The 13,056-nt window shown below is 38.8% G+C and overlaps 1 protein-coding gene across 4 annotated transcripts in view; it reads left to right on the top strand.

The window, feature by feature from the left end:
* Window positions 1–13,056, top strand: part of axin1 (axin 1) — a 68,872-nt gene that overhangs the window by 37,132 nt on the left and 18,684 nt on the right. For all 4 annotated transcript variants that reach the window (XM_034190140.1, XM_034190142.1, XM_034190141.1 and 1 more), the window contains one exon: window positions 8,658–8,795. In XM_034190140.1, the coding sequence (XP_034046031.1) occupies window positions 8,658–8,795 (138 nt within the window). The remainder of the gene's footprint in view (window positions 1–8,657; window positions 8,796–13,056) is intronic.

Genomic DNA, 13,056 nt, shown 5'->3' with positions numbered 1-13,056 from the left:
TTGGAGAGCTGTTGCACCAAGTGGACTGACATGAATCATGGCTCCAACACGAGAGATGTCAATTGAAACAAAGGAGAGGATTATCAAACTCTTAAAAGAGAGTAAATCATCACGCAATGTTGCAAAAGATGTTGGTTGTTCACAGTCAGCTGTGTCTAAACTCTGGACCAACTACAAACAACATGGGAAGGTTGTTAAAGGCAAACATACTGGTAGACCAAGGAAGACATCAAAGCGTCAAGACAGAAAACTTAAAGCAATATGTCTCAAAAATCGAAAAATGTACAACAAAACAAATGAGGAACGAATGGGAGGAAACTGGAGTCAACGTCTGTGACCGAACTGTAAGAAACCGCCTAAAGGAAATGGGATTTACATACAGAAAAGCTAAACGAAAGCCATCATTAACACCTAAACAGAAAAAAACAAGGTTACAATGGGCTAAGGAAAAGCAATTGTGGACTGTGGATGACTGGATGAAAGTCATATTCAGTGATGAATTTCGAATCTGCATTGGGCAAGGTGATGATGCTGGAACTTTTGTTTGGTGCCTTCCCAATGAGATTTATAAAGATGACTGCCTGAAGAGAACATGTAAATTTCCACAGTCATTGATGATATGGGGCTGCATGTCAGGTAAAGGCACTGGGGAGATGGCTGTCATTACATCATCAATAAATGCACAAGTTTATGTTGATATTTTGGACAATTGAAAGGATGTTTGGGGATGATGAAATCATTTTTCAAGACGATAATGCATCTTGCCATAGAGCAAAAACTGCAAAAACATTCCTTGCAAAAAGACACATAGGGTCAATGTCATGGCATAGGGTCAGTGTCAATGAGCAGATCTGATTTGATGCAGGTGTTAATTTGGGGGATGAAAATTTACAGGGTGATTCCATAATTTTTTCCTCAGAATTGAGTATTCCATATTTTTTTCCTCTGCTTGGTCTAAAAAAGTAACCGTTACTGACTGCCACAATCTTTTTTTCTTGATTTCTTATAGTGTTTCTTAAAGCCAGAAAGTTGCCATTTGAAATGAATTTAGTTTTGTGTCATGTCTGTGATCTGCTTTTTTTTCTACAAAATTAAACAACTGAATGAACATCCTCTGAGGCCGGTGATTCCATAATTTTTGCCAGGGGTTGTGTGTGTGTATATATATATATATATATATATATATATATATATATATATATATATATATATATACAATGAACACAACGGTGTCAAATCTAATTACCTGCTCAGCCTCACAAAAAACAAAATAAACGTGTAGTAAAAATTTGAATTATAAGATGCCACATTTTTATGGTAAGCGATTGTCTTGAAAAATTTATAGCAGTGGGTAACTATGTAAATGAATCACTAATGTAGAATTAGACTAAAGTTGTACTATGGGTATGCTGTGGTTGTTTTTGTACACGTCACAATGCACAAGTCTGGCACTTCACATTAACAAACTGTGCTAGATTACATTTGGGAGCAAATGTTATTTAGGTTTGTCACGGGTAAAGACTGACCTTCTGAGAGGTACATCTGTGAAAGGGAGAATTGGGGCTTTACTGGAATAATATAAATCATTAAGACAAATACTGTGCCTCAGGGAATTGTTTATTTATAGAGATTATTACAGGCCAGAGCACTGAGTTTATGTTTAAGTGTGTGTGTGTGTGTGTGTGTGTGTGTGTGTGTGTGTGTGTGTGTGTGTGTGTGTGTGTGTGTGTGTGTGTGTGTGTGTGTGTGTGTGTGTGTGTGTGTCAAAGCCATTAATTATTCTTAGTCTACACAATACAGAACGTCAAACAGTTAAATGAAAAATAAAATAATCACAATGTACAACAAATATCTTAACACTTAGGAAATAGCACAAGTTTGATCATTTTAGCACAATCATACAGCACTTTTAAAAGACTGAACAAGTGCAGTCTGTGACTGCTGTCATTTAGTTACACAGGGCCTCATGTATCAAAGTTACGTACGGCGATATTTGAGCGTATATGGGGTGCACGCCAAAACGGCTGCGCTACTTGGCATTTATCAATGTGGTCGTTGGCGTACGCTACACTGAAAATATACACCAGGTCGAGAGGTGGCGTAAATATACACCAAAATGAACCAGCGCTGGAATCCACATAAAAATGAAGATGATCAACATGATAAACAGTGCCATTATACAAATCAATGCATATGTTACATAAATAACACTTTCCTGATTATACTACATAATAATCAATACAAATCCTGCTTTTGCAGGATTGTTATGGAGCACGATCCGTGGCTACAGCGCTGACTGCAAAGACAGCGCTGCTCGCCTTTTTCTCCAGACTTCGAGCCTGGAGCCAGAGCAGCGCTGAGCTTAACTTTATGTGGTGTGATCGTTTTAGACAATGAAATTGATAATAACAACTGTAGTTTCATCATTTCCTTAATTCGCCCGTGCTGCAACCAGGTTTTGTCGTCTCCATTCGGTTGTCACAATAAAATAAATACAGAAATACATTTAAAAAATAAAGAAATCTGACAGATTAGGCGTGTCTTATTAATTGAGCGAGCAAATATCCACGTCAAGAATTATTGACATGTGAAAAGAGAATACAGTGGTCCCTCGCTATAACGCCGTTCACCTGTCCTGGCCTTGGAGTCTCGCGGAGTATTTAGTCCAATTTTGCATGCCTTTTTTTTTTTTTACAGTGTTCTGTGTTCTGCGTATCTGTTTATAAGAATCTTGTCGCCCAGAAGAAAAAAGAGCGCCAACAACTACTCATAACTGTGTTTGTCACTCGGAAACAAACACCTGCAGCCAGGTGTGAGTGGAAAAAGGCGCGGCGTCAGGACGCAGAGGCGTGATCTGTGACATACTGGTCAGTCACTATTAATAATTTCTTATGTGTCCGACGAATCACTATTAATAATTTCTTATGTGTCCGACCTCGTTCGTTGATTGTTAAAATTAATTCGTTAGTTCTAAATGCCATCATAATTATTTATAGGAAAACTTTCTGTTTTTATTTCTCAAACAAATGTTTGGGCCTGAAACAGTTTGGTATTATTTTCCTACTAAGGTTTGAACTTTGAGAGTGTTTACACACGAGACAAAAGTGAGAAAATGTTCATGCCTGATTGAGAAAGTGTATAAACTGTGTAGTGAGGGGTTTTACAGCTTTGAAACGTCTATAATAATTGTAAAAAATAACGCTGCCTAACGTCACGGTTTCACGTATTTTGGGCTATTTTTTAGAACGTAACTCCAGCGATTAATGAGGGACCACTGTAACACTTTATTGATTATATACTACAAAACAATTGATACGACGGCCGCTTTTGACGCTCTACTGGCACGTGTTGTGATTGGTGAAGTTCTTTTTCATTGCCGTCTTCCTGGCTTCCATGTCGTAAAATGAGGGTGTGTCTGAAGCGGAGTCTGAATATTTATGGGCGTGTTTATTATAATTGCGATCGTTTCCACCCGCCGCATTTATCAAGATCACGTCAGGCGTATGCCAGAAATGGGCAGGTGCGCACTGCTTGATACATGTCACGGCGACTTTGGTGTATTTCAAGTTTACGCCGTAAATTTACGCCACAAGTGCACAACATTGATACATGAGGCCCACAGTGACTGTGTCTGGAAATTATTCACAGTGCTTCAGTTTTTTTTCTACGTTATGTTCCAGCCTTGTTGGAAAATGGCTGAAATTCATTTGTCCCCATCAAAATTCTACTCACAACACCCCATAATGATAACATGGGAAAAAGAAAATATTTTTGCAAATTTATGAAAAATAAAAAAAACTAAGAAATCAAGTGTAAACAACTATTCACACCCTTTGCTCAGTACTTTGTTGATGAACCTTTGGCAGCAATTACAGCCTCAAGTCTGCTTGAATATGTCACAAGCTTGGCGCACCTATCTTTGGGCAGTTTTGTCCATTCCTCTTTGGAGCACCTCTGAAGCGTCATCAGGTTGGATGGGGAGAGTCGGTGCACAGCCATTTTCAGATCTCTCTAGAAATGTTCAATCGGATTCAGGTTTGTGCTCTGGTTGGGCCACTCAAGGACATTCACAGAGTTGTCTTGAAGCCACTCCGTTGATATCTTGGCTGTGTGCTTAGGGTCATTGTCCTGATGAGAGATGAACCGTCACTGCAGTCTGAGGTCAAGAGCGCTCTGGAGCAGGTTTTCATCCAGGATGTTTTTGTACATTGCTGCATTCATCTTTCCCCCAGTCCTGACTAGTCTCCTAGTCCTTCCCACTGAAAAACATCCGCACAGCCTGATGCTGCTACCACCATGCTTCACTGTAGGAATGGTGCCTGGTTTCCTTCAGACATGACACCTGGCATTCAATCAATTCAATCAATCAATTTTATTTATATAGCACCAAATCACAACAAACAGTTGCCCCAAGGCGCTTTATATTGTAAGGCAAGGCCATACAATAATTACGTAAAAACCCCAACGGTCAAAACGACCCCCTGTGAGCAAGCACTTGGTGACAGTGGGAAGGAAAAACTCCCTTTTAACAGGAAGAAACCTCCAGCAGAACCAGGCTCAGGGAGGGGCAGTCTTCTGCTGGGACTGGTTGGGGCTGAGGGAGAGAACCAGGAAAAAAACATGCTGTGGAAGAGAGCAGAGATCAATCACTAATGATTAAATGCAGAGTGGTGCATACAGAGCAAAAAGAGAAAGAAACACTCAGTGCATCATGGGAACCCCTCAGCAGTCTAAGTCTATAGCAGCATAACTAAGGGATGGTTCAGGGTCACCTGATCCAGCCCTAACTATAAGCTTTAGCAAAAAGGAAAGTTTTAAGCCTAATCTTAAAAGTAGAAAGGGTGTCTGTCTCCCTGATCTGAATTGGGAGCTGGTTCCAGAGGAGAGGAGCCTGAAAGCTGAAGGCTCTGCCTCCCATTCTACTCTTACAAACCCTAGTAACTACAAGTAAGCCTGCAGTCTGAGAGCGAAGCACTCTGTTGGGGTGATATGGTACTATGAGGTCCCTAAGATAAGATGGGACCTGATTATTCAAAACCTTATAAGTAAGAAGAAGAATTTTAAATTCTATTCTAGAATTATCAGGAAGCCAATGAAGAGAGGCCAATATGGGTGAGATATGCTCTCTCCTTCTAGTCCCCGTTAGTACTCTAGCTGCAGCATTTTGAATTAACTGAAGGCTTTTCAGGGAACTTTTAGGACAACCTGATAATAATGAATTACAATAGTCCAGCCTAGAGGAAATAAATGCATGAATTAGTTTTTCAGCATCACTCTGAGACAAGACCTTTCTAATTTTAGAGATATTGCGTAAATGCAAAAAAGCAGTCCTACATATTTGTTTAATATGCGCATTGAATGACATATCCTGATCAAAAATGACTCCAAGATTTCTCACAGTATTACTAGAGGTCAGGGTAATGCCATCCAGAGTAAGGATCTGGTTAGACACCATGTTTCTAAGATTTGTGGGGTCAAGTACAATAACTTCAGTTTTATCTGAATTTAAAAGCAGGAAATTAGAGGTCATCCATATCTTTATGTCTGTAAAACAATCCTGCAGTTTAGCTAATTGGTGTGTGTCCTCTGGCTTCATGGATAGATAAAGCTGGGTATCATCTGCGTAACAATGAAAATTTAAGCAATGCTGTCTAATAATACTGCCTAAGGGAAGCATGTATAAAGTGAATAAAATTGGTCCTAGCACAGAATCTTGTGGAACTCCATAATTAACCTTAGTCTGTGAAGAAGATTCCCCATTTACATGAACAAATTGTAATCTATTAGATAAATATGATTCAAACCACCGCAGCGCAGTGCCTTTAATACCTATGGCATACTCTAATCTCTGTAATAAAATTTTATGGTCAACAGTATCAAAAGCAGCACTGAGGTCTAACAGAACAAGCACAGAGATGAGTCCACTGTCTGAGGCCATAAGAAGATCATTTGTAACCTTCACAAATGCTGTTTCTGTACTATGATGAATTCTAAAACCTGACTGAAACTCTTCAAATAGACCATTCCTCTGCAGATGATCAGTTAGCTGTTTAACAACTACCCTTTCATTCACACCATAGAGTTCAGTCTGTGTCTCATCAGACTAGAGAATTTTGTTTCTCATGGTCTGGGAGTCCTTCAAGTGACTTTTAACAAACTCCAGGCGGGCTGCCATGTACCTTTTACTAAGGAGTGGCTTCTCTCTCTCTCTCTCTCTCTCTCTCTCTCTCTCTCTCTCTCTCTCTCTCTCTCTCTCTCTCTCTCTCTCTCTCTCTCTCTCTCTCTCTCTCTCTCTCTATATATATATATATATATATATATATATATATATATATATATATATATATATATATATATATATATATATACGAGGTCTGTCCAAAAAGTATCAGACCTTTTTATTTTTTTCAAAAACCATATGGATTTGAATCATGTGTGCTTGCATGAGCCAACCTTGAACCTTCATGCGCATGCGTGATTTTTTTCACGCCCATCGGTTGCATCATTCGCCTGTGAGCAGGCTTTGTGTGAGCACTGGTCCTCCTCTCTTGGATTTTCATTACGAGGTGGAACGATTTGGAGCTTTGCTGCATCAAATTTTTCTAGAAACTGTGAGACAGCCAGGTGGAAACCATTCGGAAGATTCAGGCGGCTTTCGGTGACAATCCTATGGGCATCACACAGATTAAGGAGCGTTACAACCGGTTTAAAGACGGCGCACAATGGCGGAGGGTGCGCCGCGCTCCGATCGGCCATCGACATGCTGAAACGACCAGATCATTTCCAAAGTGAACGCTGTGTTGATCCGGGATGTCGTCTGACTACCAGAGAAATTGCAGAAGAGGTGGACATCGGCACTTTTTTGGCACATTCCATTGTTACAGGAGATTTTGTAATGAAAGACGTGTGGAAGTTGGAAGTCTCACAGGACATGTTGTGACATGTCCAGCTCTTACACAATTCCTCGGATACTTACTCGACTGAAAAGCCACCGAAAGCCATTTGAATCTTCCGAATGGTTTCCACCTGGCTGTCTCTCACAGTTTCTGGAAAAATTTGATTCAGCGCTGCTCCAATCGTTCAGACAATTTCCTCAAAATGAAAATCCAACGAGGGGGGAGGACCAGTGCTCACTCATAGCCTGCTCACAGGCGAATGACGCAACCGACAGGCGTGAAAAAACTCACACATGCACACGAAGGTTCAAGGTTGGCTCATGCAAGCACACGATTCAAATCCATAAGGTTTTTGAAAAAAATAAAAAGGTCTGATACTTTTTGGACAGACCTCGTGTGTATATATATATATATATATATATATATATATATATATATTGTGTGTGTGTGGCAGTTCTGTAACTACTCTTCACCCAAGCAAATACTGGTACCTTTGCTAGTCATCTTTTTTTTTTTTTTTCATCTCTTTCCTGCTCCCAGTAGTAGTAGTAGTGCTAATAACATTAGCTTAACTAAAATATAGGTTCTGGTTTCATTTTTGTTCCTTGCAATTCAGCAATTGTTTTGTTTTGGTTTTTTTTTTTTTTGGTTTTGTTTTTTATTTGTTTTGTTTTTTTATTTGTTTTTGTTTTTGAACCATTACAAAGTCTTGATTACCCAATTGCCAAAATACAGCCATCAGGTACCGTGAAGACTTTGCGTCTGTCCGTCCATCCAATTATGCTCAGCTTAAGTCCAATCCTTTTGCTGCCAGGGTCTTCAAATTCTCAGGGAGCATTCTTGGGACACAGACCTTGGGCAAGCTCAAAGATGGTTAATCCTGACCTATTCTAAGGGGTCAAAAGGTCACATTCTTTCTAAATACTCTTTCATTGAATACATGCTCATACGCCCGAGGGTATTTTACCATTGCATTATATTTTTTTAACTTCTTTATCTGATTTAAAATGACTAAACTTATAGTGACCATATTTCGTAGTAATCATGGCCTCACTCACTTTTATCTCCACACAACAGATGAACCAAAATAAATAACATTTTAGATATCCCCTTTTTCCATTGTTGTTGTTTTAATTTGTTGAATCCCCCTATAAAAATAATTGGATGCTGTGTGTGCATCCTGCAGAGAATATTACTGGTGTCTTTTGCTTTTTTGTGTGGTTTCTCCAGTTTGACAAGAGCCAGGTTGTACCTAAAACATGTTTTACAACTGATAAAGATCAAGGTGAAGATTAAATTTTTTTTTTTTCTCACATCAGGAGTGCAAGCTGTTGCTTCTGCATATAGGTTATGCCGTTTTTAAAGATACGGTATGGTGAATGGATGAACAAACAAATGGTCCAAGTGTCCACAGGCTAAACGTAAGAGTTACCATTTTCCAAAGACATGCAGGTTTGGTGAATTGGAAACTACAAAAAATTGTCCATATCTTCCCTGTAAAAGAGATCTCGATCTCAGTGGGCCTAACCAGGTTAAATAAAATTAGGCAGTGGCAGGCTATTGTTGTAACATTGAACTCTTTAAAATATGTTTTTGGAACTGTAATACTTCACACCTAGCTTGTTTGCCCCTGATGTTCTAGTCCTTTTCATTTAGCCACTGACAGGATGTGGGGGATCAAAGAGACCCAATGTGTTGAAATAGCAAATGGGACTGTTATGCACTGGGAATATTTATTTTATGTCATGCTTCTCCCTGCAGCGTACAAACCGGATTCCAAAGGATATACATGTGGAGCCACAAAGGTTTGCTGCGGAACTGATCAGCAGGTTGGAAATGGTGCTGAGAGAAAGGGAGGCTGAAGAGAAACTTGAGGAGCGACTGAAGAGAGTACGATTGGTATGTTCATCCTGTCTTGTGAATTAGCTTCCACAAACAAAAGCGCAACCATGATACTGTGTGCGCAACACTTGCTATCGTTAATACCTTTTATTCATAAAATGCTCTCAGTCAGATATTTCAGAGTGCTTTACAATGTAAAAATGGATTAAAAGACACAAGATAACACAAAAACATACTGCAGAAAAACAGACAGGAGCAAAAACAAAATTCAGCACCCCAATTAAACATAAGTACAGTCAGTTAAAAAAAAAAGTGCTATTTGTAAGTAGCAGAAAAAAGGTGATCAATGCAGGCAACCGTTACAAATCACAAAAAATAATCAGGTCAGGCAAAGTATTTTAATATCACTTTCACAGTAGCATGATCTACTTTTACATTATATACGTTCAGACAGTACACTTACAGATTTAAGTAATGAAACAAACAAACTGATACGAAAGTTGGTGCCACTAATTTAGGGTCTGGTGTCAGTTACTGAATAATATTAGGAGTAGCTTGGGGGGCTGTTGGAGTTAGGGAAGAAATAGGTGTTTTATTCTTGAATATCACAGTCAAATCCTGAAAGCATTTTTGCATTCTCATACGTCACCAGCATTAAATCTGCTCATATACTTAAGTAGTAGAGGTAAGTCCTAGATAGGCCATTTGTGCCAGTGCTTATTCCCAGATTCCATAGTAGTGGGGCAGATATGTTACAAATTTGAGATGAGATGTTCACTTCTGGCAGAAAGCATGAAATTTGGTCTATAAGGGTTTTTGAGTATGCTGATTCCAATAAGATCGGTAGGCATTGGCTAAAATGAAGCCTACTGCTGATAATGGGGGGTCAAATTCATGTGGGGGCAACTCTCCCCATCCAACCTGATGGAACTTGAGAGGTGCTGCAAAGAGGAATGGACAAAACTGCCCATAGATGGGTGCACCAAGTATCAAGAAGATTTGAGGCTGTAATTGTTGCCAAAGGTGCATCAACAAAGTATTGAGAAAAGGAGGTGAATACTTATGTATTTGTGATTTCTCAGTTTTTTGGGGGGTTTTTTTTGCAAAAAATTCAAAACATTTTTCATGTTGTTGTTATGGGGTGAGTAGACTTTTGAGGGAAAAAAATAATTCACTCCATTTAGGAATAAGGCTGTAACATAACAAAATGTGGAAAAAGTGAAGTGCTGTAAATACTTTCCGGATGCACTGTATATCACTCTTATGAACTTCAAGTACACTACACTGTAAGGTGTGTTTGAAGATTATAAATCACAGCTAGTTTATGTCATTTAGAAAGTATCAAGTTTAGTATTTCAGTGAAGCAAACCCCACAGACTGTAGGTGCAGCACTATGAGCTGCTGAGATTGTGCAGCAAATAACAGAAACAATCCTGCAAATGGTGATGGAAGCACCAAATTCAGTTCAAATACTCCTTAGACATTACTCTTGAAAAAAACAATTGCCCACTTGAATTTTCAATAGCAGCCAGGTAGGGATCAATTGAAGAATTACCCAGGGGTCAAAATTAAAAGATGCTCGAATCATATTGAAAACTATACCAAATTATTTGTCTGATCATACATATTCCAAAAAGATATAGTTTGGACTATCTGTGACTGAATGTTACGGGGTAAAAACAGCAAGAATGGTGACTGGTCAATTTCAGTTTGTATAGGGGTCAAAAGTTAAAGTTGCTACAGCTTTGATTAAAAGTAATGCAAATGATTGGTTGAGATAATAGGATGGATATGGAATAGTTTTGATTGTGTTGAATGCTTATTCTCCAAAGTAAAGGTAAAAAATGTCAACGTCTGTTGGATTCTATGACGTGTGACATATGTTACCCTATAACATGATAACTAAGCATGACAGAAAGCTTACTTACAAAGAAAGCAGGCCAGTGCTCCAGCCGTCCCAACCCCTGAGGACTCGGTAACAGCAGACACACCAAAGCAATGCTCTGAAAGTAGGGATGGGTATTTATAAGATTTTATCTACCAATACCATTATCGTTTTCTTATTGATTCCCTTATCGATACCTCTTGTGAATTTTCTGTGTTCTAAAAGTAGGCTTTACAGGTTTTCTATGTCAACATTTTATTGAGTCTTAAAGTAACTAAATATGAATTTGGTCACTCGATCCTTAAACTCTGGACATAATAAACTCTACTTGGTGGATCCTTGATCTCTGAACATAAATAGAAATAAACAAAATCTGTAGGTTTTTGTCAAAAGCATTTCCTTTCAGACATTATTGGCATGAATGTCTTCCATATGTCTGAGCTGAGCTCTTGTAGCTGGCTGTGCTGCACGTCAGGATGCAATTTATAAAGAATGCAGGATGTCTCATTTTGAGAGGAAAAAAGTTTTAGTTGATTGTAGTTTATTGTCTGTATTACAACGTTTGTAAAGAGGTGTCATTTTATTTAAATCGACGATTCATTTTGAAGTTATTAATTCCGAGCGGACTCTGTCTCGGCAGAGAGCAGAGCAGCATTTGGAGCTGTGCCAATGGAACAGAGGATGATTGTTGTTTCTTGACTGCAACAAGACAAGAGTCCCAGTTAGTGACTTTAATCCACACAAAAGTGACTCATGATTGACATCAATCAAGTTTTATTTCTATAGCACTTTACAACAGTTTTCACTGAACCAAAGTGCTTTCCAATAGCACCAAGTAAAGATAAAATAAAAAGAACAGTACGAAAAACACACGTAAAAGCATAATGAGAGCATCCAAATAGAATAAAAATACACAAAAATAGACATATTTTAATGGCTCTGAGAGGGGTTAAGAAGTGGACTTGTCGCTTCTGAAGAGCAGCGAATCAAAGAACCAATGAGCCAGTGGATTGAAGCATTGCTTTATTGGATCACGCTTCAAAGTGGAGTCGCGCTGCAGAAGCAGTTGATTACAGAGCCGCTGCAGGGTCTGTAATCAGCTTAGGGAAATGATCATTTTCCCGACAAACACCCTCAAAAACAATGGCCGCTCTGAAGGACCGATAAGGGGCTTGTTAAGCAAAAAGACTATAGATATCGGTGGATTGAATCATTTCTTAATGATACCCGAAAATAACCAGTTCTCGATACCCAACCCTAGCTGAAAGTCAGTGCCCACACTGTGAGCCACTGTCTAGGGGATTGATCAGGGGGTGCTTGAGTGCCACATCCGTTCGGACACCAAGCATCCCAACCCCTTGCTTACAGGTGAGAATACACTTTACGGGTGTTCCATGTGAAGAATACACAGACCACTTGGATCTGTGTATTCCTCACATGGAATACCCGCAAAGCCTTCCGAGCTAAGAGAGTGAGCTGTTTAATGTGAGTGTGCACTTACAATTAACAGCCACAGGAGACTTAAATTAATCTAGCCTTTAAAAAAACAAAAAAAACAAATGACGCCAGCCATTTAAGTGGATATTAATTTTAAAAAGCTCTATAAATCATTTGGAGAATTCCATCTTTGCTCTTAAGTGGCTTTGGGGATAAATGAGATGAAGCACCTGCACAGTCAGCTGTTTGTAAGTCTGGAACAGTCTGTGCCTGTTTGATCTCTCTTGAACAGTGATTAAATATTTGCTGCAACCACAAATGAAATCTTGCTCAGTGCTGTGAGCCAAATATTAAGTCTCCAGGCAGATATAATTTGTGTGTTCTGGCCACGTAAAAGGAAAGAAGCTTCCATCACACACCTCTAGGTTTTTCTTTTGTTTTTTTTTTTAAGCTTGAGGCAAGTGTGAAATGAAGCGTTTTTTTCTCTGTGTGATGATCAAACTAAAACTAATATGTGTTTAACTATAATATTAAAACTGTTAAAATTGTATGGCCATGTTTGGTAGCATAATATCAGATCACAAATGATCTCATTTTATGATGAATTCATTTTCATGAAGCAGGATCAGAGTAATTCAGTTAGTGCTGTGTTTTGCACAACTACCCCAAAATACAATTAGCTCATAAACACCACTTTAGCTTGCAGTGCAGAAAAGCTGCTCAAAAGTAAGGGATCCAGGGATCTTAATTTTCCAATGGAAAGAGGGAACCATTGAGGGAAAAAAAAGTCATAATTCTGTGAATAATTTTCATCAGGTTTAGATTTGATTCCATTTCATGGGGTCACAATTTGATTCAAAAGGATTTTCAGTTCAAAAATCGACTTTGAATTCTGAATCTGACTCTGAATTCAGTATGTACAGCTGCTAATTTCAGGATCTAGTCATTTGTGCTGCATTGTCTGCATCATAAATATGAAGCCTTCGTTTTCCACAA

The sequence above is a fragment of the Thalassophryne amazonica genome, chromosome 16, assembly GCF_902500255.1.
Source record: "Thalassophryne amazonica chromosome 16, fThaAma1.1, whole genome shotgun sequence".
Taxonomy (NCBI): domain Eukaryota; kingdom Metazoa; phylum Chordata; class Actinopteri; order Batrachoidiformes; family Batrachoididae; genus Thalassophryne; species Thalassophryne amazonica.
This window is presented reverse-complemented; position numbering and strand designations above follow the sequence as displayed.